General features: G+C 34.9%; 2 protein-coding genes across 3 annotated transcripts; both read right to left on the minus strand.

Annotated features, from left to right (window-relative positions):
• Positions 1-8: 8 nt before the first annotated feature.
• Positions 9-8,959, minus strand: LOC104904769 (methylmalonate-semialdehyde dehydrogenase [acylating], mitochondrial). Of its 2 annotated transcripts, XM_010693143.4 has the most exons (19): positions 8,677-8,952; positions 8,450-8,538; positions 7,150-7,221; positions 6,824-6,985; positions 6,670-6,748; positions 6,428-6,582; positions 5,326-5,389; positions 4,674-4,753; positions 4,400-4,465; positions 3,462-3,512; positions 3,218-3,369; positions 2,526-2,616; positions 2,201-2,281; positions 1,311-1,388; positions 1,158-1,193; positions 1,018-1,061; positions 853-931; positions 645-735; positions 9-189 (listed from the first exon to the last, which is right to left on the minus strand). In XM_010693143.4, exons 1-19 carry the CDS (start codon positions 8,699-8,701, stop codon positions 83-85), a joined length of 1,602 nt encoding a protein of 533 aa, XP_010691445.1. In that variant the 5' UTR covers positions 8,702-8,952; the 3' UTR covers positions 9-82. The 2 variants fall into 2 exon arrangements, with proteins under 2 accessions (XP_010691445.1, XP_048492112.1); XM_048636155.2 differs by lacking the exon at positions 4,400-4,465 and having other exon boundaries at positions 8,677-8,959.
• Positions 8,960-11,960: 3,001 nt separating this feature from the next.
• Positions 11,961-24,289, minus strand: LOC104904770 (methylmalonate-semialdehyde dehydrogenase [acylating], mitochondrial). The gene is made up of 20 exons (XM_010693144.4): positions 23,958-24,289; positions 21,872-22,441; positions 21,190-21,293; positions 20,941-21,012; positions 20,668-20,829; positions 20,514-20,592; positions 20,224-20,378; positions 19,035-19,098; positions 18,819-18,898; positions 18,476-18,541; positions 17,807-17,857; positions 17,569-17,720; positions 17,125-17,215; positions 14,473-14,553; positions 13,409-13,486; positions 13,279-13,314; positions 13,132-13,175; positions 12,984-13,062; positions 12,780-12,852; positions 11,961-12,294 (listed from the first exon to the last, which is right to left on the minus strand). The coding sequence occupies exons 2-20, from the start codon at positions 22,419-22,421 to the stop codon at positions 12,125-12,127; spliced, it is 2,187 nt and encodes a 728-aa protein (XP_010691446.1). The 5' UTR covers positions 22,422-22,441; positions 23,958-24,289; the 3' UTR covers positions 11,961-12,124.
• Between the last annotated feature and the right edge of the window lie 1,778 nt (positions 24,290-26,067).

Here is a 26,067-nt window from a genome sequence, read left to right on the forward strand (position 1 = left end):
GCGAAAAATAAGGTAAAAGGGCGAAAGGACTTTGCATTAATTTTATTGAAATTGTTACATGATGTTATTCATGAGAAGTTAACTATGCTTTCTGTGAAGTTGGCATAGCCAAAGATACTCCACTTGGTAAATCCTTCCATTGCTGGGTCACTGTTTTCAACTGGCTGTAAAACTGGACGCCAGCTTTTCCTGATAAAATATGACAGTTTCACAAGTTATTACTATAACTGATTAACTTCTATAAATAATAGTAGTGCGCATTTGATTGAGGATCACTTATAACAAATTGGGTTTGAATACCATAACTATCTGTCTATGCCTCATTGCTTTCATGTTTTGTTTTCTAAATATCAAAGAGTCTTTCTTTGGTTAAGTTAATGGTATTGTTAAGGGAAATATGGAAAGAACACTGTACTAGATTTAGACATTGGCCTATAAAATTAGAACAACTTGGAAAACAGAAACGTGGCCGGTTGTTCAGGGACGGCGGGAGAACTAACCAGACACTCATATGAATGAAATATATGCCTATAACAGGGTCCAGGGATTTCATTTTTTGTGGGGGAGGGGGGAAGATCGAGAAGACAGGTAAATTAGAAAAGATGAAAAGTAAGTAACAACAAGAGTAAGATGTTGAAATTTACCATAGAAATTGAGATCACCAGCAAAAGATGCCTTGCTACCGGTAAATGAGAAGAACGGAAGAGGTACAGGAATTGGAACATTAATGCCGACCTGATTTACAGAAAATTCAGAAAATTCACTGATCAAATTTGTATTGTTATAAATGGTTCCTAAACCTACTGATTTCGATAATGAGATGGATTTGTGCAAGAGGTTTAGTTTAATTACCTGTCCAGCCTCAATTTCAGTTTGGAACTTCCTTGCAGCAGCTCCCGATGAGGTAAAAATGGATGCTCCATTCCCGTATCTGTGGTAGAGAGATTATCATGGTCGTTAGACCAAAAAAAGACTACATATCAAACAGAGTTTTTTGAGGATATAAGAAGCACGCACTTATTTTTATTAACGATGCTTATGGCTTCTTCTAAACTGTCAGCCTGATCAGAAATAACAATGAAAGAAAGAGTTAGCAATAGCTACAAGGTATAACAGCCACGGCTTCAACAGAAATGCTAGAGAAGTAGTTACTTAACCTGCATACAAAGTAATACTGGTCCAAAAATTTCCTCCTGTTCATATAAAGTAGAAAGGTTATGCCAATACATAGAATCTATTATGCTGCTCTAAAAGAGAAGAACAAAACCTAATCTACAGTAGATGAGATCCTAAGTACTGATAAATAATACCTTGTAACACTCCATGTCAGGTGTGACATCAGAGAGGATAGTAGGACCTATGAAGTTCCCATTTTCATATCCCGGAACCTGTTCGCATGGAACCAGGCAGGAGAAAATAAATAAATTAACAGCACAAAGACGTTGCGAAATATAGCCAATGAGCTACTATGGTCTATGGCAAATAAAATTACACTAACAGAACTTTTTTCATCCTATATTCCTATCCAGTATTAACGACTCAACATCTCCACAATGGTCCACATTATCACTTGGAACTCTAGGTCGAGAACATGAAAAAGAAAAATACGGGTAGGAATATGGTGCATCACTAAGTTTACGAAGAATTTTGATAAAGTACGATACCCATTTTTCATGCATGAAACAGCATAAATCCCCTCTTAATTTCTTAATTTTGTGTTCTTAATTTCTTATTGCCCAGAACCTCCTTTATATCGTTTTTCATTTAACCACTCCTCAATTATATTTCTTCTAGATATCTACCATCTTAGCCCACTTTTCCAATAGATAGCATGTTATAATGGCGATGTGTCCCTTCTCACAAAAAAATTACACAAAGACTAACAAAAGGCATTTTCTTCGTCATTTTAATTAAATAGAATAAGTCAAAATATGGTGGTAGATTCATTTGAACAGATGGATGTAATTTAAGGGGTGGATGTAAACCTGCAAATAAAAGGTAGTTAATGAAAAAAAAGCCATACACAAAGAGACAATTAGGGGGAAAGAAGTTGGAAAAGCCTTTCTTCTGCACTGTATTGGGGGCAAGAAGAGGAAGAGGGTAGAGACTGATCATGACTTACAACTACTTAATTGTGAAGCTTGATAGTGAATATATATATTGATAGCAGCCTATTAGACTAAAGAAACAGAAGATATACCACAATGTTTCTTCCATCAAGTACTAGTCTCGCTCCAGATTCAACCCCACTTTGAATCAAGTTGCATATTCGTTCCTTTGCCTGCCAATATCAAGATAACCCCAAATTAAGAATATTCTTAAATTATGCAAACAAAATGCAGATGCAACAAATGATTTCTTGTGGGGGATCGAAATCGTTAGCTGCTACAATATTATCATGAAAGGTCCTTGAAACAGAATCTGCTGAACGAATAAGAACTGAAAAATCACACCACAAAACCAGATAACCTACATTTGCGGCTAAGCTCACAACATGATGCAGCTAAAGACAGTAGGATCAGTACCTGCTTGCTTATGACTGGACCAAGGTCAGCATCAGGTGCTGTTCCAGCATTCACTTTCAGTGCTTTAGCAAGCTCAACCAACTTGTTTTCCCTTACAAATATCAAATAAGATTTGGTTATATGACCGCTCTCATTATTAAATGAAAAAAAAATCTGTTTTGACAAAATATTTCTACCGACTTCATGATATTTCTGTTACAAGCATGCGGCAGTTCTTGAAAGTCAACTCCTGAGGACTGCTCAGAAGATTACATTGCTAGGAGGTGTTCTAACTTCTAATAACAACCTATGCACTTCCAAATTAGATTTGGTAAACAGATATAAAATCATGGTACTAAAAACACCATAATGCAGTAAACGAGTCCTAGTCTATGGTAGAAGTTTGTGGTCTACCCCCCCCCCCCATGCAGAGGTATGCCATTGCACGGGACCTTCAAACCTAAGAAATTCAGGCAAAAGTCCCAGCAGATCCAGACCTAAAACACATGCAAAGAAACAAGGCAAGGAGCAGGAAGGATTCACAGCTTGCAAATACCAAATGGGACAAGATATACAAATTAAGCAACTGAGTTAGTGCAAAAGGAATCAATTCACGTGCTCTTTAATCCAGACATAGCCTCAGTACCAAATCTTTACTATGAATAAGATGACTGCGAAAAAACATTGCATATTTCAAAGAAAACATTAAATACCATGTCTTCAAGTCTCCAACAAAAACCACAGTGCTTAGTGCCATGCACCTCTGACCCGCAGCACCAAAACCAGCAGCAATAAGTGCATTTGCAGCAGCATCAATATTTGCATCAGGCAAGACAATGGCATGGTTCTTGGCACCCATGTTAGACTGGTCAAAAGAGAAGCAGAAGCCAGTCAGCTAATAATAACACAATTAGACAGATAATTCGATTCCCAAATGGACCATGCCACTTGCAATACCTGAACACGCTTTCCTTTAGCTGATGCTCTTCCATATATGTGCATGCCAGCCTTCAGTTCAATAGGATAAGAAAGACCCATCAAAATAAGCACTCAATTAGATTTACAAAATAACAATTGAATTTAAAAATAACCAGTATTTGAGGAAAAAAATAGATAGATATTTTCTGCTGGATATCTTGAAAAAAGAATTAACATGCAAGTAGATTGAAGAATCAAGAACTACCAACAGACCCTCATCCCCTTACTCCCCCACCCCAAATAAAAAGAAAAAGAAAAAAAGGGAACAAAAACACAAACAAACACTAGGGCTTATTTTCTTGTATTTTGGTTATATTTCTGTTTCTAATTCCTTTTTCAGACCTTTTTGCTGATTTCTGGTTGTTAGTCCTAGTACAATGAACAACAAGGCTCACAAGGATTTCAAGGTAACAAGTTACAGATTCACAATTAACTATCAAGAACATATGAATTACGATACCATGATAACTAGGTTTTTCCATCTCGTGATTCTACCTCATTAGTTCAAAAAACTCATAACACCAAGAACAAACAATTATGTGCTATGAACTGATATTTTAGGATAAGGGTAATTTAGGTATTATCTTAATGAGTAGCTTAGGGAATAAGCTAGGTAGTTATTCTAAGGAAATTACTCTATATATAGGGTTAATTAGAGAGAAGAAGGTATGTTGAAAAGAGATGAGAATTTGGGTGAGCTTTTAAGAGTTCAATTGGGAGAGAATCAAGCCTCTCGAAAGCTTGAATATCTTTACATTTTGTTATATTCAGTTATTAATCAATTCAAGTTCATTTTCTTCCCTTAATTTCTTCATTTTAGCACTATAATCTGTCCAAGCTAAGTTGATTCTTAGCATTATGACTGGTATGTCTTAATATAAATTAATTGATGATGCAAAAATCCAAAATAAACTTACATTATTAGAACCAACAAAAGATACAGCACGGATATCGTCATCATCACATATACCGTTGACAGTATCCTGTATCATTAGCACATACAGTTGTATTAAACATGATGCGATGTGAGGCAAATTAATTAGCAAAGAAAAATCGGTTCCTATCCCCTCCCCAATAAATATGCAACTCAAACCACATGAAAACAGCAAATCCTGCAAGATTTTAACCTTTGCATATTATGGGGAGAGACAGAAAACAAATTGGCAAAAGTCCCAACAGAAAAAGACATACATTAGTCCCATGAACAATGTTTAAGACACCATCAGGTAAACCTGCTTCCATAGCCAACTCAGCAAGCATAACAGAAGCACCTATCCAGGGAAAAGGAAAAAAAAAGACCAGAATCAAGCTTCAATATTTTTGCATACTCAAGCTACAGGAATCCTAAAACATTTGAAGTATAAACATCAATACAAGAAGCATAAATTGAGGGTAAAACATATGGGAAGAAAACAACGTGCACCTATGGCTACAAAATCTCACATTCTGAGTAAGCACTAGTCATTTCAACACCCGACATCACAAAATGACATGTAAGTAGTATCAGATTCCTAGACCGTATAATCGTATATAGATACTTGGCTGTGAACCTGTTCTAAAAGAAAATAACAAAAAGAAAAGAAGCTTAATGTATAAATGTCAAATACTACTAAATGCCTAATAGTCAGAATACCATAAGGGAACACTATACTAAAACACAAGCTAATGCGGCTATATATATAAAGCCTACTTCTTTACGTCCAGTCAATGAGATTTTTTTTCAAAGTATCTTGATACACTCAATTATGTGAATCAAAAAAAATTCACAAGCCATCTCAGAGCCACAAATGAATACATGATATTCAAGCGAGATACATAAATAGCCCAAGGAACAAAATATCACCTGGATCTTTCTCTGATGGCTTTAAAATAAAGGTATTGCCGCAGGTGACTGCAACTGGAAACATCTGAGATCATATGCATCATATCGTCAGCATCTGGAATAACAATCCCCCCCCCCACCCCCCTTCCCAAAATGCATTTAAGCAGTCGATATATATTTCTTCAATATAATACAGGCAAGCCAACTTATGCAAACAAGGAACTTCAAAAATAAATCGAAATTGCAAACTAAGACAACACAAGTAACGTTGGGAGTGCCAAATCAAACATATATTTGGCATTTGTTCTTATGCTACTGAATCTTGTAATATTGCTCAAATGATTATACAAGGATATCCACAGCACTCTACTCATGAGATGCTTAAAGCTGGATTATCCACCAACCCAAAAGGTCAGAGCCAACACTAATCTTGTACCCATTTTATCACAATTTATAGTCTCATTCAAATTTTTACCCTCTTCGAGATGAATCTTTCCATTCATTTCTATCATTACATGTCACTGGAAATAATACTAAAATGTGCTTTTATATAATAAATCTAGTTCTAGTGCTTTTGACTCCTATATCAATACATATTACTCAATATTGATGGTCAAGTTTGATCTTCACTACCAAACTGAAACTATAACAACCAAGTCTGTTAAACATACTGGCAAAAGTCATATGTCAAGGCTCATGCAAAGAAAATAAGCTTTGCAACATATCAAATAGGTGAATGAGATGGTGGATACATGCAACTCTGTAAAATACAGAGTATTAGAGCATATTTATTTAACCAAATGATGATTATTCATTACAAGGGTTATCCACTACAAGGTACACAACCACTACATAAAAAGGTTGGTGCTTCATGGACAAATTCATTAAACAATACATGGCATGTTTTATTATATTAATGAATAATACAATATAATTCTCCAGATTGTAGAGATATCCTTCAATAACAATTAAATGAGAATGGATCTTGTAAGGCTACATGTGAAAAGAAATATTATCTTTCATTTAAGAGCTCTACTTCCCAGTTCCCACTGAGAACAACAACTATCATCAAATAGTACATCAAATGACAAATAATGCTGGGTACTAGAATTCTATTCCTTACCCACAAAGGAATCATCGCAGGAAAGTTAAAGGGGCAGATGCCAGCACAAACACCAAGAGGCTCTCTAATGCTGTAAGTATCGATACCATTTGATACATTGGAGACAAATTCTCCCATTTGGAGAGTCCCCATGCCACACACATGTTCCACTACCTCTAAAGAAAATTTTCAAGAATCAAACATTAGATTACCAATAACAGCTTATATCAATGCTGTAATACAGTGGTTATTAAGTCACAAACCTAATCCACGAAAAACATCACCCTGTGCATCTTTGAGTGTCTTTCCTTGTTCGGTGGTTATATTCAGGGCGAGCTTATCCTGAAATGTAGAGTACGTCAACAATGACAATAAATCCATGAAAAAAGAGAAGGGATGTAAATCACTTGTCTTCACCATGTCTCTCCTAATAAGTTCTTGAAGCTTAAACATTATACGCTGACGAGTTGTAACAGGTGTGTTTCTCCATGATGGAAAAGCTTGTTTTGCTGCAGATACTGCAGCTTTGAACTCCTCTTTCGTTGTTAATGGAACTTGAGAAACAACTTCTTGTGTGGCCTGACCAAAAGATGAACCATGAAAGAGTATGAGACATAGTAGTCACAAAATTAGCTGTATATTTGAGCAACAATCAATTTCTAAACAAGTACTGCTTAGAAAAATGAAAAACATGAAAAAGCAGAGCTACTCTCAAATTAAGAAAAAGAAGCTAAAGCGATTACCGGATTCAGAACATCAATTGATTCAGCTGCTTGTGATTCAATGAATTTGCCTCCTATCAGCAGAGGAACCCTCTGACACAATTATCAGGATACAATGATTCAGCAGCGCAAAAGTTCTGATATAAAAAATCATAACTCAGAGCAGAAAACAAACAGTAGTCCCTCGCCCCCGCTTAATGTCTGATACAGTATTGTGTAATTATTTCAGAACTACTACACAAACAGTCATCTTTCATCAATCCTCTCCATCAATTCCTCATCCTCTCCTTTCTTTTAGCTTCCCATTATGCCAAATAATGCAGCTCACGGAAACATGGAGCAAAAAATAGCAGTTGAAAATTTTCCTTGCAAATACTAAAGTTTTTTTTCTGTGTCCGGAAAGGGGGGGGGGGGGGGGAGAGAAGATTCCAGTAACAAGAACATTGACAAATGACAAGTACAAAAGGTCAAATTGATATCCTTATCCCCTGGAAGTTGTTTCCTTAATGAAACGTCTTTAATAGGCCTTACAAGCCTCCATAGACGGATACTCCTTACACATATAACTATATAAGCCTAGGTTGATTCCATTACACGAGCAATTGACAATGCTAAACAGTCTAAAAGGCTTATGAGGTGGTGGTGCGCCCTAAAATAACAGCAGAAAATCCTATCACGGTTTGGAACGGGAAAATATTAGCAAAAATGTCTCAACAGGTACAATTTGACCAAGAGTAAAATCTCACCCAAGAATTTCTCCTTGTAGGGAAATTACTTTATCCTTTCTATAGAATACTGGCCTATATTCATCCACGAAACTTGTGATAGAGATTAACTATCTCCTTATTAATAACTATCCCGTTCTCTTTGATAGAGCGCCTAAGTATCTTCCAAGCTATAGAAATATTCTCAAACTCTTCTTTGCTACCTCTAAACTCTAGTTAAAAGATAAAATCTCAGATAAAAACCAAATTATCAACTTCAATACGTCAAAATGGTCCATTAACATACTTATTACTTTAATTCTTGATGTGGAACAACATAACCTTTCGCTTTTCTTAACGAATTACCAAGTCTTTGGCTTCAATCAACCAAAACATTCCACATATACTACTACAGTATCAACTATCAAGAACAATCATTCAATTTCCCAGCAATTGAAGAAAACAACAACAACAAAATTCTGATCGGAATTTTAGTTCCACTTTCACAGATTATATCCATTAACGAAACAGTAACTCAACTAAATCTCTCCAAAAATTTCAATTAAATCAACAAAAACGCATATAACAAAACTTAAAAACAGTATCATAGAAATTACCGAAGATTTGCGATGCTGACTAGATGGCTCAGTTGCAGTTGAATATTTGAGAGCATATAATTGAGGTCGCAACAATTTCAAATTTCTCGCTAACAATTAACAACAATGAACAAAATCAACATCAAATTGATTCACAAAACATCAAAACATTCGATCAAATGTCAAATTCAATCAAACCAAAAGCTCAAATATCCAGAAAATTGATAATCAGTTGATAAGATTATTACCTCGTTGAAGCGAGAATTGAAGCATCTTGACTGTAAGAAGAGAGAGAGAGAGTAGAAAGGGGAAGATTGAAGAGAGACTACTTGATTAGAATAGAAACCGAAAGTTTTTCATCAAATTTGTATGATTTTATCGAAGTACTAGTTTTTTGTTTTAAGCTTACTACTATTATAAAAACCAAATTTGGAAGAAGATCGTGCGGTGAAGAAGCGTCGAAATGTAATCAGATGGTACAGATTCAAACATTTGAGATTGGAGATCAGCAATTATTTTCTTCTTAAAAATTGAAGAGATTCCTATCTGATCGGGATGATGACGGTACATCCACCTCGGATTGGAACACCGATAAATTATACACGATGATTTTCTTTTTATATTATTACCTCGTGCTAATGAGAGCATCCCGAACTAGATACTTACCTCGTGCTAATGAGAGCATCCCGAACGAGATACTTCTCGTTTTATTTGCTCACTTTTTTTTATAAATTATGCTACCTAAGATGGAAATAAATTGTAAATTTATGGATAAATTATGCATCAATTGCTATAATAAATGATCAATTAATATATATTTTTTTCATTTTTATTTTTTAACTTCTTATATGTCGCCCTTAAGATTGCATATAGCTTTTTCCTTTTTGTTATTTACAAAATTTACACATTTTGCTCATTTAAACAAAAAAATGTAACAATTATGACAAATGTGTAAAAATTGCGAGCACATAATTCTAAGTAGATTTTTTATATCAAATTTTACGTATAACCCTCTATAATTTGTTAATTCTCAACAATTGGATACTTAATCTTTCTTCATTTGATAATTTACAGATTTTTAGAATGTGAAAAGTGATCAAATGCAAAACATTCAACCACCAAATGTATATGGCATGGCCTTTTGATCATGTAAGTAAGCTGAAGAGTACTAAATATTGTTTTTTATGATAAGTTTGAACATATACTTATATTGAAAAGTGTTGTTTGGTTGACATTTTTTTTTTTTTGGGAAAACGTGGTTGACATTCTATTTAATGATAGTCTAACTTCCTAACAAGTTAGAATTAAAAAAGTTGTTTGGTTGACATAAATATAGTGGAACTTTATGGAAGTTCTCTACTTACCACAAATTAAGGAAAGTTAATAAGTACTCAACCAATGAACCAAATAATACTATTTGATTACATATATGTAGAAAGTGCATAAACAAGGGAATTGTAGCTTCCTAAGAGCACCAAATAACACCAAGTAATACTCTCGTATAACCGTTGCATCACGTGACAATACAACTCTCTCATATTTCTAGCAAAAAATGAGAATTTTGGAAATTAATAAATAAATAAATATATATATATATATATATATATATATATATATATATATATATATATATATATATATATATATATATATAAAGTTATTAGAATATTTTAATGGATTGAAAAGGATTGTAGTACATAAAGTTTTCCATGTTTGTAAAGGATATTTTATTACTTCACAACATCCTTCTTTTCCTTTTCCTTATTCTTTAATCTTTACTGTTGCAGTGCTGCTAACTTAGAGCTGGTAACAGTAAAAAAATCATTTCCTCCACGATCATCACTTTCTCACTCTAGCCAACTCCTTTTGTTGAAGGTGATTGAAGCTCACTTCGTAGAGGTGAAGAACACGAAAACTAAGGCTTCGTTTATCAAGGACGTAAAACATTTTCATCTATTTTCAATTTTACATTGTTTGATTTGCAAATGTGTGTAAAACCATTTTTATAGGAGTAAACTTGTTCTCTCAATGATAAAAACCATTTTCTCTATAAAATGAAGGAAAATTGTTTCCTTTTCCTTAGGTCTTTTGTACATTTCTCTCACTACTTACTCACTTTCCCCTTTTATTTTCCTTTCTTTTCATCATTTTTCTCACATAGAACCGAACAACGGAAAACTAATTTTGGAATTGTGTTTTCTATTGTAACTTGTTTTCCATGAAAATCATTTTACACCGAAAATGTTTTACACCCCGCTAAACGGAGCTTAAAGGTTAATTAAATTCAGAAAAGTTACCTTTCCACTTCTCTTGCATCGGCAATTTGGTATAAGTATAAGAACTGGCAGCATGGAAAATTGGAAATTAAGGTGCAACGAGGTTGTACATATGATGCAGCAAAAGTTAGGAAAGGGGCGTATCTGATAAACAAGCCACACTTGTTGTTTATTAGCATATACTGGTATGCAGAGCCTTATGAAGAGATACATATCGATGTAAACACTGACGCGCAGAATAATTCAGAAGCCTTGCTGCAAGGTCTCCAAGGTCAAGACAAGTATTCTTTCCGTCGCTTGAACATCTTAAGCTGACTGAAATGCCAAAGTTGAAGGGATGGTGGAAATTGTCATCACATTCAGATTTAGAGACGCATAATGCATATTCATTCCCTCAACTTTCTTTTCTAGAGATTTCGGATGTCCTGAGCTGACAACCTTTCCCCAATGTGTGAAAGTGAAACTGAAAATACTGACGTTGCGCAGTTTCAATGAAGCATTGGGACCAATAATAAATGATTCATCTTCCTCCACATCGACGTCAACAGATAGAAGAGGAAGGTTGAGGGAAGTGAGGATAGACAATGTTGGACATTTTAATTCTATGCCTATGTCAATGTGTATGGACTCCTTCCACCACCTTTCTAAGGTGACAATAATAACTGATGGGGAAAATAGAGTGGTTAACAACAGCGGCGGTGTTCCGAAGTGGTTGTTTGTGCTTGATTAGTCTCGTGAGAGGCATAATTTTCGGGTGTTTACCAAAAAAATTTACAAGAACTTGAAGAAGCGTTTAGAGGCAATCTAATGGCTCACTTTTCTCAAGTACATTAAATTAGGATTTTGTTATACAACTGTAAAGTTGTAAACCCAATATCTCATCACTAGAGGAATTGAGAAGCCTTATTCCAAATTCCCAAATATGTAATGTATGTTCGGCTGTGCAACACACAATAATAACTAAATAATTGTTTCGAACAACCTAAAAAATAATTGTTTGGAAATATTAAATAGGAAAAATATACCTGATCCTCAAAAATACGCAAATTTGAAGGTCGTCCATGCTTTGTCATACGAGTCCACTAAGGTTCTTCAGAATCAGTTTAGCATACTGTAATAACTAGATCACAGTTCACAGCATCATCCTCGACTAATAGACATTTTTTTTGATAATTCCTCGACTAGTAGACATTGTAAGAGGATTCCCATCACAAGCCAAAACTTAAGTTGAAAAAGAGGAGGGCACTCATTGAAGATTTCAGAATAGTACTTAATTTATACTAATGTTTCAGGGAGAAAATAGAAGTGTTGTACATTCAAAGATGTTAGGGTTCAGCCTCAATGACGCAACAAAATTTATCAATTGGCACGAAGCATTAATCAAAGCTTGCTGCTTGCATTATGAATAACTTGACAACATTCAAATACCCTCTATTCTTAAGTCAGACATTAGACCCTCTTCACTTGAAAACATTTGCTCTAGAGTTGGAGAAGCTAGCATAGGTACATTTGCTTCGTCACCTATTGGGAATTCGTTCCACTGTTGTCTTACTGTTTTAATTTTAGTATAGAAATCAGCTCCAGTTTGTCCTGCAAATATATATTACAAAAATGAGACCAAATCTGGCTTATACAATTACAAACTAACATATACTATATACTAACATGTAGAGGGGGTAAAGCAGTCCTGAACTAGGATGCGCAAAAGCACACTAGTAACCAGTGAATACAGCGTTAGTACATATTCAAAAAAATTGCCTTTTTAGAATATGCTACTGAGAAAACACAAACATTACTGACCATACGACTACGATCTGACTTCATTTAATCCAGTTAGAATATGCTATTGAGCAAACACAAACAATACTGAAGATAAGAGCTGATAATTCAGATTGATGGGTCAAGTTTGTTTTCTAGTCAATTAATAATTATGTAAAACTTGATATAAAATCAAATTATGCTAAATGGATCATATCCGGTTGTTTGGGTTTGGTTTAGCTCGATTCGGGTTCAGAGGTTGCAAGTTCTTCTGCCAATAGAGGAAAAGGAACGGTTTTGTAGAGATAACTTATTACCTGCAAAAGGACCTCCTAGGTCACAAGATGAGATGAAGGGCATAGGAACTGAAACAGGAACGTTGATGCCAACCTGAGAAAAAAAAAAAAGTATAAGTAAAACATAATATAGGGTGTATTACGTCCGGACATGCTAAAAAAAAGTGCCATATTAATTGGGAGTAGAATGAGTTCTTATAATTTACATAGAAAGTTCTGCAATACCTGTCCAGCTTCAATTAGTGTTTGGAACTTCTTAGCAGAAACCCCAGATGTGGTATATATAGATGCTCCATTACAGTGTCTGCTTACGGATATGAAATAAGCCAAACTTCATAGCAAAAAATGCAGTAGCACAGTAGCAGCTTATTACCTGCATTCATTGATAATGGTAATAGCCTCTTCTAGACTCTTAGCCTGTTAGAAGGGAAATAAAAGAAATATTGAAGCCAGCAAGTCTCACAGAAGAGGCAGCAGTCTAATAGGATCAAAAAAATGTAACCGAGTGACAGGGCTACACCTGCATGCACAGAAGAACTGGCCCATAGATCTTCTCCTGCACAGTATCAAAAACAATTCGAACTGTTTTAACCTTTAGCTGTCCAAACCTCAGTTATACATCATTAAAACACCAGGGCACCAGAAAGTACCCTGAAGCATTCCATGTCAACTGTGACATCGCATACAATAGTTGGCCCGATAAAATTACCCTGTTGATTTTCAGACACCTAAAAAAACCATCTAGTCAAGAAATTCATCCAACAAAAAAGGGCTAGCGCAATAGATAAATAAAATGAGATGACCCATCAAGATGTAAAAGGATAATTTCATAAGTACGAAAACAACTAGGCATCAAGCATAATGTAGCCAGATAAACCCTGACAATTACCCCGTCATACACAAAGAAATTCAGGTCGAAGTGAGCTCGGCTAAAAGTTTTATGCATTTGGATCTTTGTCGCATTGCAATTAGTGGAAAATCAGTCAGGCAGAAACACAGAGGATGGGGCACATAGACAGGTGATATTTCTAGCCAGATCAAATCATTACAGATGACATGAGCAAGGAAGTAAAAAACAAAGCTTGTATCAGTAGCATCTGGATTCTGTGTTGCACAGTATTTCCAACACAAGTCATACCCTCCTGGAGTCATGGTAAACTATAAGAAAATTCTGCTCCAAGCTTTGAAACACAAATGTGAGCTCACAAATCCAGCAAATAGAACGACAAACTGACGTATGGAAACTCCAATGTCAGTAAACACATGAGGAAGTACAGGTGGCTATATTGTGCACGCACAGGTTGTTCCAATGTATCAACATCCTTTCTCTTCCTCGTCAATCTTAATGACTGGTACATATTCATCACTTAATTATTATGGCTTTTATAAATTTAATTGTAAGTTCTAACCAACTATAGCAATAAACTAATAATATTCACAAAACATAAGGCTTAAAAGTAAAAACAATGTAGTGTTTACGAGAAAAAAACAAGGATACTAAACAGAAGATTTTGAACAATAAGATAAGCAATATCAAATATGAAAGTGATAAACTGATAATACATATGCTGGTATAATATGGAGGTTGAATAGTTACAAGTTTTTGAAGAGTGATATCGCTTTCAACTTTATACTTTTACTCTTCCTGCCCACAAAATCTAATCATTTTGTTGAATTTTCTGAGTCAATAATAATACAATTACATAGTAAATACCAGGATATTTCTGCCATCAAGAATGAGTCGGGCACCCCTTTCAATCGCACTTTGTACCAATTTGCATATGTTGTCCTTTTCCTGAAACATGGAAAATAGTTTTGACATCATTTAACTTTGCACCAAAAGAGGCGAAAACTGCTTACTGAAAACAAGAAAATTTTCCTATGTCTGCAAGGATTACAGCATGCCAGGTTTTTATAGAGCCCAGTATTTACAATGAGAATTATCTGTTTACTGATCGTATATTCACATGTCCTTTTCACTCATGAGACAGTTCCTTCACAAAAAAGCTGCAACAAAAAGATAGCTAAGCTTGCCTGCAAGGAAGGAGTAACAGGGTCATGGTTAACCTAGTGTCCTTTCAATAAATGAAATCTTCCAAAGATAATCATCAAAAACTCCTCAGACAAACACTAAACAACCAAACAAGTCAACTAATCATGAACCCTGCAATTTGTCAACTTATCCATCTCAACTATTACTCTTTTCTTTCATCTATTACTCTCCCAGTTCCTCTTTTCTTTCATCCCCCCCCCCCCCCAAAAAAAAAAAAAAAAAAAAAAAAAAAAAAAAAAAACTTGGTGTGCAAAGAATAGAAATAGAACTCTCAACTATACCAGTGAACTAATAAACGTACAGGGATGGTTGGTTATGACTATTAATGCTGATAGAGAATAGATTTAGGATAATATATAAGGCTCTCACAATCTAGCAGATACAATCCCAGTGTAATATATAAGGCTCTCATCTAACACTACTAAACTAAAGACATCTTTGCTTGAATTGCCAAGCAATTTAGACTGCATGAGGGGGATTCAAGTTTTTGTGGTAATAAAAGAACATAAAGAGGAAGGGGAGATCTCTTTTGAATGCGATGAATAAGAATGATCAAGAGGTGTAAACGCCAAAAGGACACAAATGATAACTAACTGGAACCCAATTGCAATTATACAGCGCATTAGTTCCAACAACCCCATTCTTATGCGTCTTGATTTCCATGACATGGACAATCAGCTATCTATGTGCTCTGAAAAATTACAGATATCTTTAAAAAGAAACGACTCAACGTTTAGAAGCAATTCTTTTGACACAGATTAACATGACAGGAGTCAAGACTGTTAAATAATATAGTAACTAGTAAGTAAACCATAAATTATTAAATATGAAATTTGCGAAAAAAACACCTCATATATACTCTTTGTGAGGCACAAAACTACCTTATAATTCTTTTTAGGCAAAAGGGTACCAGTGGTAGGATTTTGGTGGATAGACTATGTTTTCCAAAGTTGACCCACATGTATCTTGCACGTGATCATTACTTTTTGTTCTTTTCCCATCTCCTATGTTCCTTTTTCCTCCTCCTGCAATCTCAATGTGTAGTCGCCATGAGATATCGACATATCGTACTCTGTTAGGAATCTTAACTGTCATTTCTTTTTACACTCGTTCTCTTTCTTTCAAAGCTGTATATATCAATCTCAAGGCTGCTTTATTTCTTTATTTTGAAACTCCTTCAAAATTCAAATTCCAGCATACCCTTTTTCCAACAATTACATACCAGTCACAATCCTTCAACATCAACATTTAACTCTAGTTCATCCACTTTTCCTGCAAATGCAGATCAATTTTTCTTTCAATCTTTCCCATTTACTTTTTTCTTTTCTATATATATTTCAGTCTTGCTGCATTGGTGTTTGTTTTGGTAAATGAGATGTTGGAACTTTTGTTTAAGAATTAAGAATCAAATGTAAGGTACTCTTGCTATATATTTGCTGACCCAGATTACATGATTTATCGATTTTGTGTTGGTCTTTCTGAGTAGCAATTGTTTTGTTAATTGCAAACTTGTCCCTCTCAAAAAAGATCATTCCATGAAAGTAGTACTGTATCCTTTCCCACCACTACCAATAGAAGCTCCCCTATAGCAATTGTAGCAGCTCTGGTACCTCTATTAATTTTGCACCACGGAAAAAATTGTGGAGAAGGTTGATTTTTTTATTAGAAATTGGGTTCTGTTTTTCAATTTAGCTAGAAGATTAATTTAGCGATTCATTTAGGTAGTACAATTGAGTTCAATTATATGAATAAAGAACTTTATCCAGCTAAAGTTTTCTTTCTCAGAAGCAAAACAGAGTGGAGGAATCAAAATTCACCAATAAATTTGTTCTTCATCTTATCCATATGATTTCAGGGCGAATAGAGGAGGGATATGGAGCAACAAGGGGTCAAGCAAAGATCAGGTGGTCAACATTGGAGAATATAGTTTTGTGCCTCATTTATTTATTAAGTAGTTTCTCACGAAAAGTGTATTTTATAAGGTAGTTTCTCGCAAATTTTCCTTATTTAATATAGTATGGTGACTATGGTCTGTACAATTATGCCAAAACAGGTAAAAAATTTCCAAGGATGGTTTATCATCCGGTATATACTTGCTTTAAAATTGTTAAAACGGAACAGATGGAATTCACTAGGCCATAAACAACCAGAAGTAATACCAACTCAAAAGGTTAACAGTACAGGATAACCAAGTAACCAACTCCACATTGAGAAAGTAATAATGGTTAGAGAGACATAAAGCAAAGTATCCCCAATTAATCTAGAACTATTCCCTATCTTGCTCATAGAAAAGGTATCTTTACGAGTCATTACCTGTTTAGTCATCACTGGACCGATATCTGTATCTGGTTCAGTTCCAGCATTTACATTAAGCACCTTTGCCCGTTCTACCAATTTGCTTTCCCTAAAATTTTAAAGAGAGAATTTTAATTACAAAATTCTATGAAGAAATACTTAAGAAGAACAACTAGACCAATCCTGTCCTTCTCAATTTTCACATTCTTAATGTTTAATTAGAAACGACAAAGCTGGACCCCATAAATTTGAAGCAAGTCATCTTATAAGCTGAAGCTTCACATGAACATCAGTAATTAATGGTCAATATTTAAGCTGTCAACTAACATGCTTGAGCAATAAGCTGATAAGCCTATAGCAGATTATGCACCATGCTTTACAGAAACTAGCATGCAAACAAGGACCAGGAAAAGTATGGGGGGAAACCCAAGCACAAAAAAATAATCGAATATTGTACTATACCATGGCTTTGATTCTCCAACAAATATAACTGTATTAAGTGCAAAGCACCTTTCTCCTTCAGATCTAAAAGCCACATAAACAAGGGAGTTTATGGTAGCATCTATATTTGCATCAGGCATGACAATCATATGACTTCTCCCTTCTGTATAGGACTAAAAAAAAAAAACGAGAAATCAGTCTTATATTTGTACAATTCCTAAGCAAGTTACATTTTCACATTGCTCATTAGTTCACTAACCTGAACACGCTTCCCTTTAACCGATGCTCTCGAGTGTACATGCATGCCATACTTTAACAAAATTAATGTTTAGCCAAAAGAAGAAAAGAACTGTTACAATATGAAAGCAGAAACCACATGCACATATGTACAAACAACAATCAGAATACCCGAAAAGTAATAGATGCTATTTCAAACTTTACCTTCTGCTTCACTTCATTATTATAGATTTTCCTTCCTTTTTACTTCTATATTCTACGCCCCTTGTTTTCTCCTTCCACATAGCACATAAAAAATTGATTCTTCTCTCCCATCTTCTCCGAATATAGGGAGTCTGTATATGCATGGATAAAACTTTCTTTCTTTTCCCTAGAGATCCAGATTTTTTAAAAGAGGGGAGTCACCAAGACACCAACTCACCACTCACCCGATTCCCTACCCCAGGCAGATATCTAACAGCCATTGGTGAAATGGACCAATAAACTCTAAAAGCCAAATCATATTAATATTAAATCACACATCTCTACTAGCAAACATTTCACTGCAGTGTTAAATACCATAGAAATTATAACCAGAGCCATCAAACTGAATGTAAGAGAAAAGAGAGCGGAATTTGAAGTTAGCAGTTAGCTTCCAAAGTTACACTCTAATAAGAGTTATATGTAACAAGACCAAGAAAAATAAACTTACTGCTTTGGAAGCAGCAACTGTTACAGCTCTAACATCATCATCATCACAAATAGCACTCACAATTTCCTGGCACAAATTGCAGTACAGATTAATAAAACAAGGACATCGTGGCATAGTTTGCAACTGAAAACAGACGCTAGACGCCATGAACTAAAATCTGAAGTGCTGAACATAATATCACAGAAGTTCCACAACTGAATATTCGAAGTTATCATCCACTTATAACCTGTATTCCAGAAATAAGTTCCCGGAAAAAGTGATGGAAGTTTTAAATGACTAAAATAAGAGCAAATAAATAACAGCAAGAAAGATAACAAAATGATTAGAGGGATCCAGAAATTACATCAGTGCCATGGACTATATTCAGGACACCATTAGGCAAACCAGCTTCTGAAGCTAACTCCGCAAGGATCATAGACACGCCTGAATGAACATTAGCATCAAGTTCAAGCATAGATCCATTTTAAAAGACACATAGCAGTGCAGGTTAAGGAGATTACAAACAAAACTAAAAAAACATTATCAATTATTAGCCTACTGCAAAGAAAACAACAGCTACCTGGATCCTTCATTGAAGATTTCAAAATGAAAGTGTTACCACACATAACTGCCACGGGAAACATCTGTACAAATAATACAACGCGATAAAAATGTGCTCAGGAGCCTTCCACCTTCCAGGAAAAGGAAAAGATCATAATTCTGTAAACAAACCTTTTTACTAGTGAAGACATTTAAAAGCCTAATAAAGGACTAGGCAAAAGGTAATAAAACATTTTGAAGCATAAACTCTATTCTATAAGGTAAGAGGAAGAGGACACCAAACCCAACCCCCATAAAATCTCTATTCTACAATCTAAGAGGAGAAGGACACCAAGCCCCCATAATATAATAATAATATCTCAACTTTACTAAAAAAATAATTTAAAAAAAAAACACAAAACTACAAACAAACTAACTACTTTACATGAATATATAACTTTCAAAATCAACATTATCAACTTTATTATTATTTTTTAAAATCCCTAATTTAATGGCACAACTTCTTTTCCATGATCAACTGTTACACAACTTTACAGTTTTTAATTTAAAATAACTACAATACACCTTAAATCAATTATTGGTTCTTCCTCTTCTCCCCTCCATAATCTTCTCTCTCTTCTCCTCCAATAATCATTACCTATTGTATCTTTATGCAGAATTTTATATCTTTCGCACGCATTGCGTGCATATAAGGCTAGTAACATACAATGTAAACTTTTGAGGATAAATTGGGAGCTCCCCCCTCCCAACTACAAAGTTGAGGGTTGGATCCTTATCACCCCCTACGCCAACTTTAGGGGGAAATTGTTGCCGTTACTACTCCTGGGTACAATCTCCATTTTCTAGGCTAAATGGCTTGGATAGAGAGTTCTCGCGAATTAGGATTCGCATCTCTCTTTTTACCTTACCAAGGTTGTGCCTTCTCTAGGCAGTAAATTTATTATGCCAAAATATGTAAGTATATATATGCATACATATAGTGTATTTTCAACAAGAGCACATGAAAGGTGATTCATGCCACCTCAAAAGTTACATCAGGTCATCCAAAGTGGTATACAAGACACTGTACTTTTATATAAGTAAATAATGTGATGATCAAAACATCAACAATTCACAGGATATGCTCAAAATCCGGGTTTAAAAATAACACGGAGGAATGAATATTTAAAGATACAAGAAAGAATGATGATGAAACCAGTCATCCATACCCATAAAGCAATTATGGCAGGAAAGTTGGCAAGGCAAATTCCAGCACAAACACCAAGAGGCTCTCTAATGCTATAAACATCTAGCCCATTGCATTCATTTGAAACAAATTTACCCATTTGTGGAGTTGCCATTCCACAAGCATACTCCAAAGCCTCTGCAGTAGAGAACAATAGAATTTTGAGAGCATGATCATGACATATGTGAGGGTCTAACAATCTTTTCAAGACATTAAAATGTCAAATTTAATAAATAAATATAAAAAAAAAAAAAACTTGAAAAGGACACCTACCAAGGCCATAATACACATCACTATAGGCAGCCTTGAGTGTCTTGCCCCCTTCAGATGTGATAGCAGCAGCAAGTTTATCCTGGGAAAACATACATATAAAGAATATCATACCTTGTATACTGACAAGAAAATATGCTTTGCTAAACAATCTTACCATGTCCCTCTGTATAAGTTCTCGAAGTTTCAACATTATATGTTTTCGTGAGGTGACTGGTGTATTTCTCCACGAAGGAAATGCCCATTTCGCAGCAGATACTGCAGCTTTAAGTTCTTCAATGGTTGTTAAAGAAAGTACAGATACAACTCTCTGGATAGCCTACTTAGCAATTATTACATCAGAAAAAGATGATGTCATAAAAAGAGCAACAGATCAGATTAACAAGTAGATGAAAGTATGAAAAATTATGGATTGCTTTGCAGCTCTCACTGGATTCAAAATATCGACTGTTGCAGTTGACTGTGACTCTACAAATTGGCCTCCAATGAAATTAGGGATCCTCTGATAGAGCCAAAATAGCAAGCCTTAGAAACTGGAATAATATCATGAACGCAAGGATTAAAGCTACAGAGAATAACAAGACATTGCATATGATATGGTGCAGATATGGCATTGCGCCTCCTGACAGTTGAAGAACGGTTTTAAAATTCTAATGCGCTAACGTAGCAAAAACCTTACAGTGAATCTCTGTCTCCAAGATGGCTCGGTAGCGCTTACGTCGCCAGGAAGCTGAGAACTTCCAACTGACGCTTTTTGAGGCCTGAAAGACTTGTAATTTCTAACTGTAAAACAAGACGGTCCTTAAGCCTATAGAAGGTAGAGAATATTTATTTGAATGTCAATTACCACCAAACATGATCACTAATAACTTCCCACAGTACACTCCATAACTGCATATGGGTCATAAATTTAATTATGCATCATGTCACTCAAGAGGAAAGATATCTACTAAAAGGAGGAATTGCTGCGAGAATCTTTCAAATAATTATTACAAAAAATGAATTGGAAAAAAAATAAAGAGCAAAGATAAGAAAACCAACAATAAGAAAATTTAAGAGGGGGTGGGGGTCTGAGGGACTTGGGGAAGAAAACAGATTAGAGAGAAAAGAACAACCTACTCTACTTTACTAAAAACAAACGTCAGCTACATACCACATAGCACACAACTTATGAGGAATAAAATTGATAAGAAAGAATATACATAAATATCATATGCTGAAGTTGGTAATAGTAAGGTGACTTAAAGGCTAGCTTCAAATGATCAAGAAAAACCAAAAGGATATTAATTTCTTATGATAATAATTGATTTGCTTTTAGTTATCCAGATGACAAGACCTGTAGCATGAACACTTAAACATACCTGTAAGATTCCCTTGTCTTAGCTTAGTTTTGACATTGTAAAGATGCTTTGGTGTAGATAAAAGTTCTGGATTGCTCTGTCTCAGTCTTTTTAGAATCTGACGTGGCTTAAGACCAGCTTCTGTCATCTCTTTGATCTGTAAGACCTCATTCTCAGTGAATCGACGAGCAGCTGGGTGCTCTTTAATGTCCTTCAAAGGTTCATGATTATGAGCTCCATCTTTTACAGTTAGATACCACACTCCATCATCATTTTTACCTGAGAGTTCAAAAGGACAGTTGATATGTCGGGAAGCAGTTTTTCGCTTCCGATTAAATTCTACAGAATCTGTCTCAGAAGTTTTAGGCCTAGTTCTATTAACACCACCCCTATCACAAGCAAGTACCACTTGTTTATCTTTTTTGGTTTTCTTAATGATAACGACATATCCTTGTGAGATTGCAAAATTCCCAACATGCTCAATTAGTTGGTCACGACTTGCAAATTCTCCAGGTGGTGGAGGCAGCATTTGCAGAGGTTCGACTGGTAGTGAAATTTGAGAATCCATCATGAAAGTTGTGCAGCAAAGACCTAATTAGATCATGAGTGCAAAATTTTCAGTCAACGCAAAAATAAAAAAGTTTGTCTCAATCAAAGCTTGACATACCAAAGTAAACAAAAAAATTCTAAACATATACTCCAAAGCATGTTAGATTTCAGAAAGGCTTCTTTTTATCCTCCTACTCAAAGAGAAACCAAACAAATATCGACGAGCTTAAAGTGAAAGGCATTAAGTCAGCATAATTAATAAACCAAAAAACTGATGAGAGGTGCTCCTACATGGGGAATCAATAGCATCTTCGTGATGCCCCCTTTTTTTAGCGGTGATATCATTGTACCACTCAACTGGATTTCAACAGGATGGGGTTGACTACATCACTCAAGCAACACGGCAGCAACATCAACGTCAAGACTACCAAAGCCTTAATTCCAACAGGATGGGGTTGACTACATGAAGGCCATCCATTTGACTACATGAAGGCCATCCACATGGATTCCCTACCTCCATTCTTTTTGGTCGTGATATGTGCTTCAGCAAACGTAATTTCTATACATCATTTTTAACACGTCTCAATCCAAGTCATCTTTAACCTCTCTCAACCTCTTCCAAAAATTTTCCATAATCTCAGGTTCTAAACTCTCCGCTAATATTACTTATAATCATCCAGTCAACGTCTCATATGCCTAAACCACATAATTACTTCTTACAACTCCATCCTTCTCCTAAATATTTAGTTCTTGATCCTATCGCTTGAGGTGATCTCATACATTCATCTCACAATATGCATCTCTGTCCCAACGTGATTGTTCGTATACAATTATATGTCCAGCACTCGGACCAATATAATAATGCTCGTCTAATAGTCATCCTATATCCTATGAGTCACATCTTGGTCAACGTTTCCATTCCTATGTAGAATCGATAAGTACTCAAAACATTCACTCATCCTTACTATCCAATGTAACTACATCCTCGATTGACTCCCTCTCATCACTAAACTTGCACTCATGGCAACTCCCTACCATCCAATGTTACTACATCACTGACTTCTATTTTATGATCTAAATTCTTTAAGCATCATAACATGATGAGCCGAGTAACACTAACGAAATTCTTCGGACAAAAACACACATTGAACACACTAAATAGCAAACTAAAATCAGTAATCAACTTCATAGACTGCATTACTGCAAAAACCTAGTAATACATATACTACATCAAATCCCTTCGCCGTCAATTGTAATTCAGCAAAAAGATAACCTAAAAAGTACAATCATACATTCATATCACATAAATGCAAAAAAAAAAAAAAAAAAAAAAAAAAAAAAAAAGCTCACTATTCTCCAATAGAAAAGAAATTCAATTATCGCAAAAATTACAAAACTTATCGTACAATTTAATCATCATTACAAAATTTATCAAAACAAACAACATAGAATACTGATTTCAATCAACATTATCGAAAATCAAGCATGAACACCAATAAGTTTTTAAAAAAGATGAAATTTTGCCCTAATTGGAAGTAGAATTAAGAAAATAGCCAACCTATAAAATTGTATAACTGAAGTTGAAACTGAGATTTGTCACACCATTAGAAAAACGCTCCCATGATTACCATAATTATATCATACATGCAAAAGAAATTCCACCATTGTTGCGCTAAATTCTTCGTTAATTTAAGCAGACGAAGTTTTCCTAATATTGTGGAGTGTTCTTTCTGCGTAAAAATCAAACTTTTCTTTGTTTCGTGTGTTGTGTTTTCGTTTATGTAATGGAAACTCCGAAATGAAATTACGGGTTCACATCCCACGTTTATGGATTTTCGGTGGACTTGTAAATTTGGGTTCAAGTCTTACTGTTACGGTGTTACCGACCTAATTTTTTGTATGTTAACCTGAACCCAAATTTGTTTATTTAAAGGGAAAATGTAATACAGGTATTTGTTTGATCTAAATCGAAGATTAATATACCGGGTATACAGTTGGTCTTGTAAGAGACCGTCTACTTTTAATTTAAAAGTAGGCGCGGCCCAAGCCCAATATTAAGAAGAGAATAGATCATATTTCTTAATATAGTGACTACTTTAATCTATTTAGTGACCATTTTAATCTATTTAGTGACCAGTTTAATCTATTAATTAATAGCATTCTTTAATTCATTTAGTGACTGATTTAATCCATTTAGTGACTAGCTTAATCCATTTTGTAAGACTGACGGACTATATTTAAAAATTGTTTGTTCTGATTCGAAATTTAGAAGGGAAATAAAAGAAGGAGAAAAGAATGGACGACTAGGATGGTGCAAGATACCTAAAAATAGTGTTAGGTTGGAGAGAAATTGAATGGGCTTCTTAGAGAATGTAGGTTTGCATTGTCTAATTTTATATTAAAATTAGACCGTCTATTATAATAATTTGTGCCGGTTTTATTATTAAATCTAATAACCTCAAATAATAATTAAAAAAATGATTCACAACCCCTCAAAAAAAAAAAATTGGTTAATGTTTAAATCATTTTTAAAATTAAATAATTTAATTTAATTATATTCAATATTCGGCCTTTTTATGTTGACACCAAACTTCTCAATAGTTGATTTATAGAGTAGATATTTGGACTCTCAATCAATGGTAATTTATCATAATCACTTTAGACTGAATAATGTGACAACTTATTTAGTTATACAATATTGCATGGTATACTTAAATAGTTAGATGTAGGTTGTGAAAGATTCAAATATCTTATTTTTTTTTCAAATGAAACATGTTAAATCATAAAATTGCACAATAGGATGAACTCGCGCTTTTTGGAGAAATGTTCTCCACCAAACATGTGGTAAATTGAGTTCATAAAAGCTCCAGACCACTTCCTCCTCTTTTCTAGGTGGAGAAAAAAATTCTCTATTGAGCTTTTTTTTCTTGGGTGTCTATTGAAGTTTTTTTTTAATTGGTTAGAAGAATTCCTCTGGGTTGCTCTCGCACAGGCCCCCGCCCAAAGGCCCATGACAAGCCAGACACCCCAACCCCCCTCCTCCCTAAATCTCAAGCAAATGCTTGGGTGGGGTAGGAATTGAACCCTAGACCTTGCTAGGAAAGATGGAAAAGCTCACCACTAGAGCCAACCCCAATTTCAGAATTCCTTGAGCATCTATTGAAGATGCAGCTTCATTATGAGGACTAATTCAAAGTATTCGACTTTAAAGGATGGAAGTACATGAATGTGAAAAACAAAAGGTGGCAAAGGAAAGTGTACAAAGTCCAGACAGTGTCGATACTGGACTGTGGAGTGTGGACACAGGTAGGCTGTTATATAGCCCTTGTACTTTGCAGAAATATGGTGCCAAAGCCAAAAGAGGTTTCCATGAGAACTGAAGTTTCAAAAGTAATATCAGGTTAGCACAGATGATGTTGCTAATGAATGACACAGAAGAACAACGTCACCGATAACTCGATGGTCATTCCATTTCCTAGATAGTGTGTAGCAATTGTTTGGTTGATCATGCAAATATTTTCCAAAAAAAATGTAAACTTACCTAGGGTGTACTAGGAAAGCAAAATCCTCCATTTTGTGGAAAATAGAACTTCGTAATATGTTTACGCCAACCAAACAAGCAACCAGTGTCAGAACTCAGAAGTCACTGCATTAGCTATTTTACACGA

Source organism: Beta vulgaris, chromosome 9, assembly GCF_026745355.1.
Source record: "Beta vulgaris subsp. vulgaris cultivar EL10 chromosome 9, EL10.2, whole genome shotgun sequence".
In the NCBI taxonomy this organism is placed as follows: domain Eukaryota; kingdom Viridiplantae; phylum Streptophyta; class Magnoliopsida; order Caryophyllales; family Amaranthaceae; genus Beta; species Beta vulgaris.

What these genes read in the sequence shown, in the direction of transcription:
- LOC104904769 (XM_010693143.4), bottom strand. Translation starts at nt 8,701, where the DNA reads ATGCTTCAATTCTCGCTTCAACGAG. An exon ending in CAGTATTACTTTGTATGCAG is followed by an intron (nt 1,062 to 1,157) that starts GTTAAGTAACTA and finishes ATTTCTGATCAG; the next exon opens with GCTGACAGTTTAGAAGAAGC. An exon ending in TGGTGATCTCAATTTCTATG is followed by an intron (nt 190 to 644) that starts GTAAATTTCAAC and finishes ATATTTTATCAG; the next exon opens with GAAAAGCTGGCGTCCAGTTT.
- LOC104904770 (XM_010693144.4), bottom strand. Translation starts at nt 22,421, where the DNA reads ATGATGGATTCTCAAATTTCACTACCAGTCGAACCTCTGCAAATGCTG. An exon ending in ATATAGTCCATGGCACTGAT is followed by an intron (nt 18,542 to 18,818) that starts GTAATTTCTGGA and finishes AATTTGTGCCAG; the next exon opens with GAAATTGTGAGTGCTATTTG. An exon ending in CAGTTGCTGCTTCCAAAGCA is followed by an intron (nt 17,858 to 18,475) that starts GTAAGTTTATTT and finishes ATTTTGTTAAAG; the next exon opens with TATGGCATGCATGTACACTC.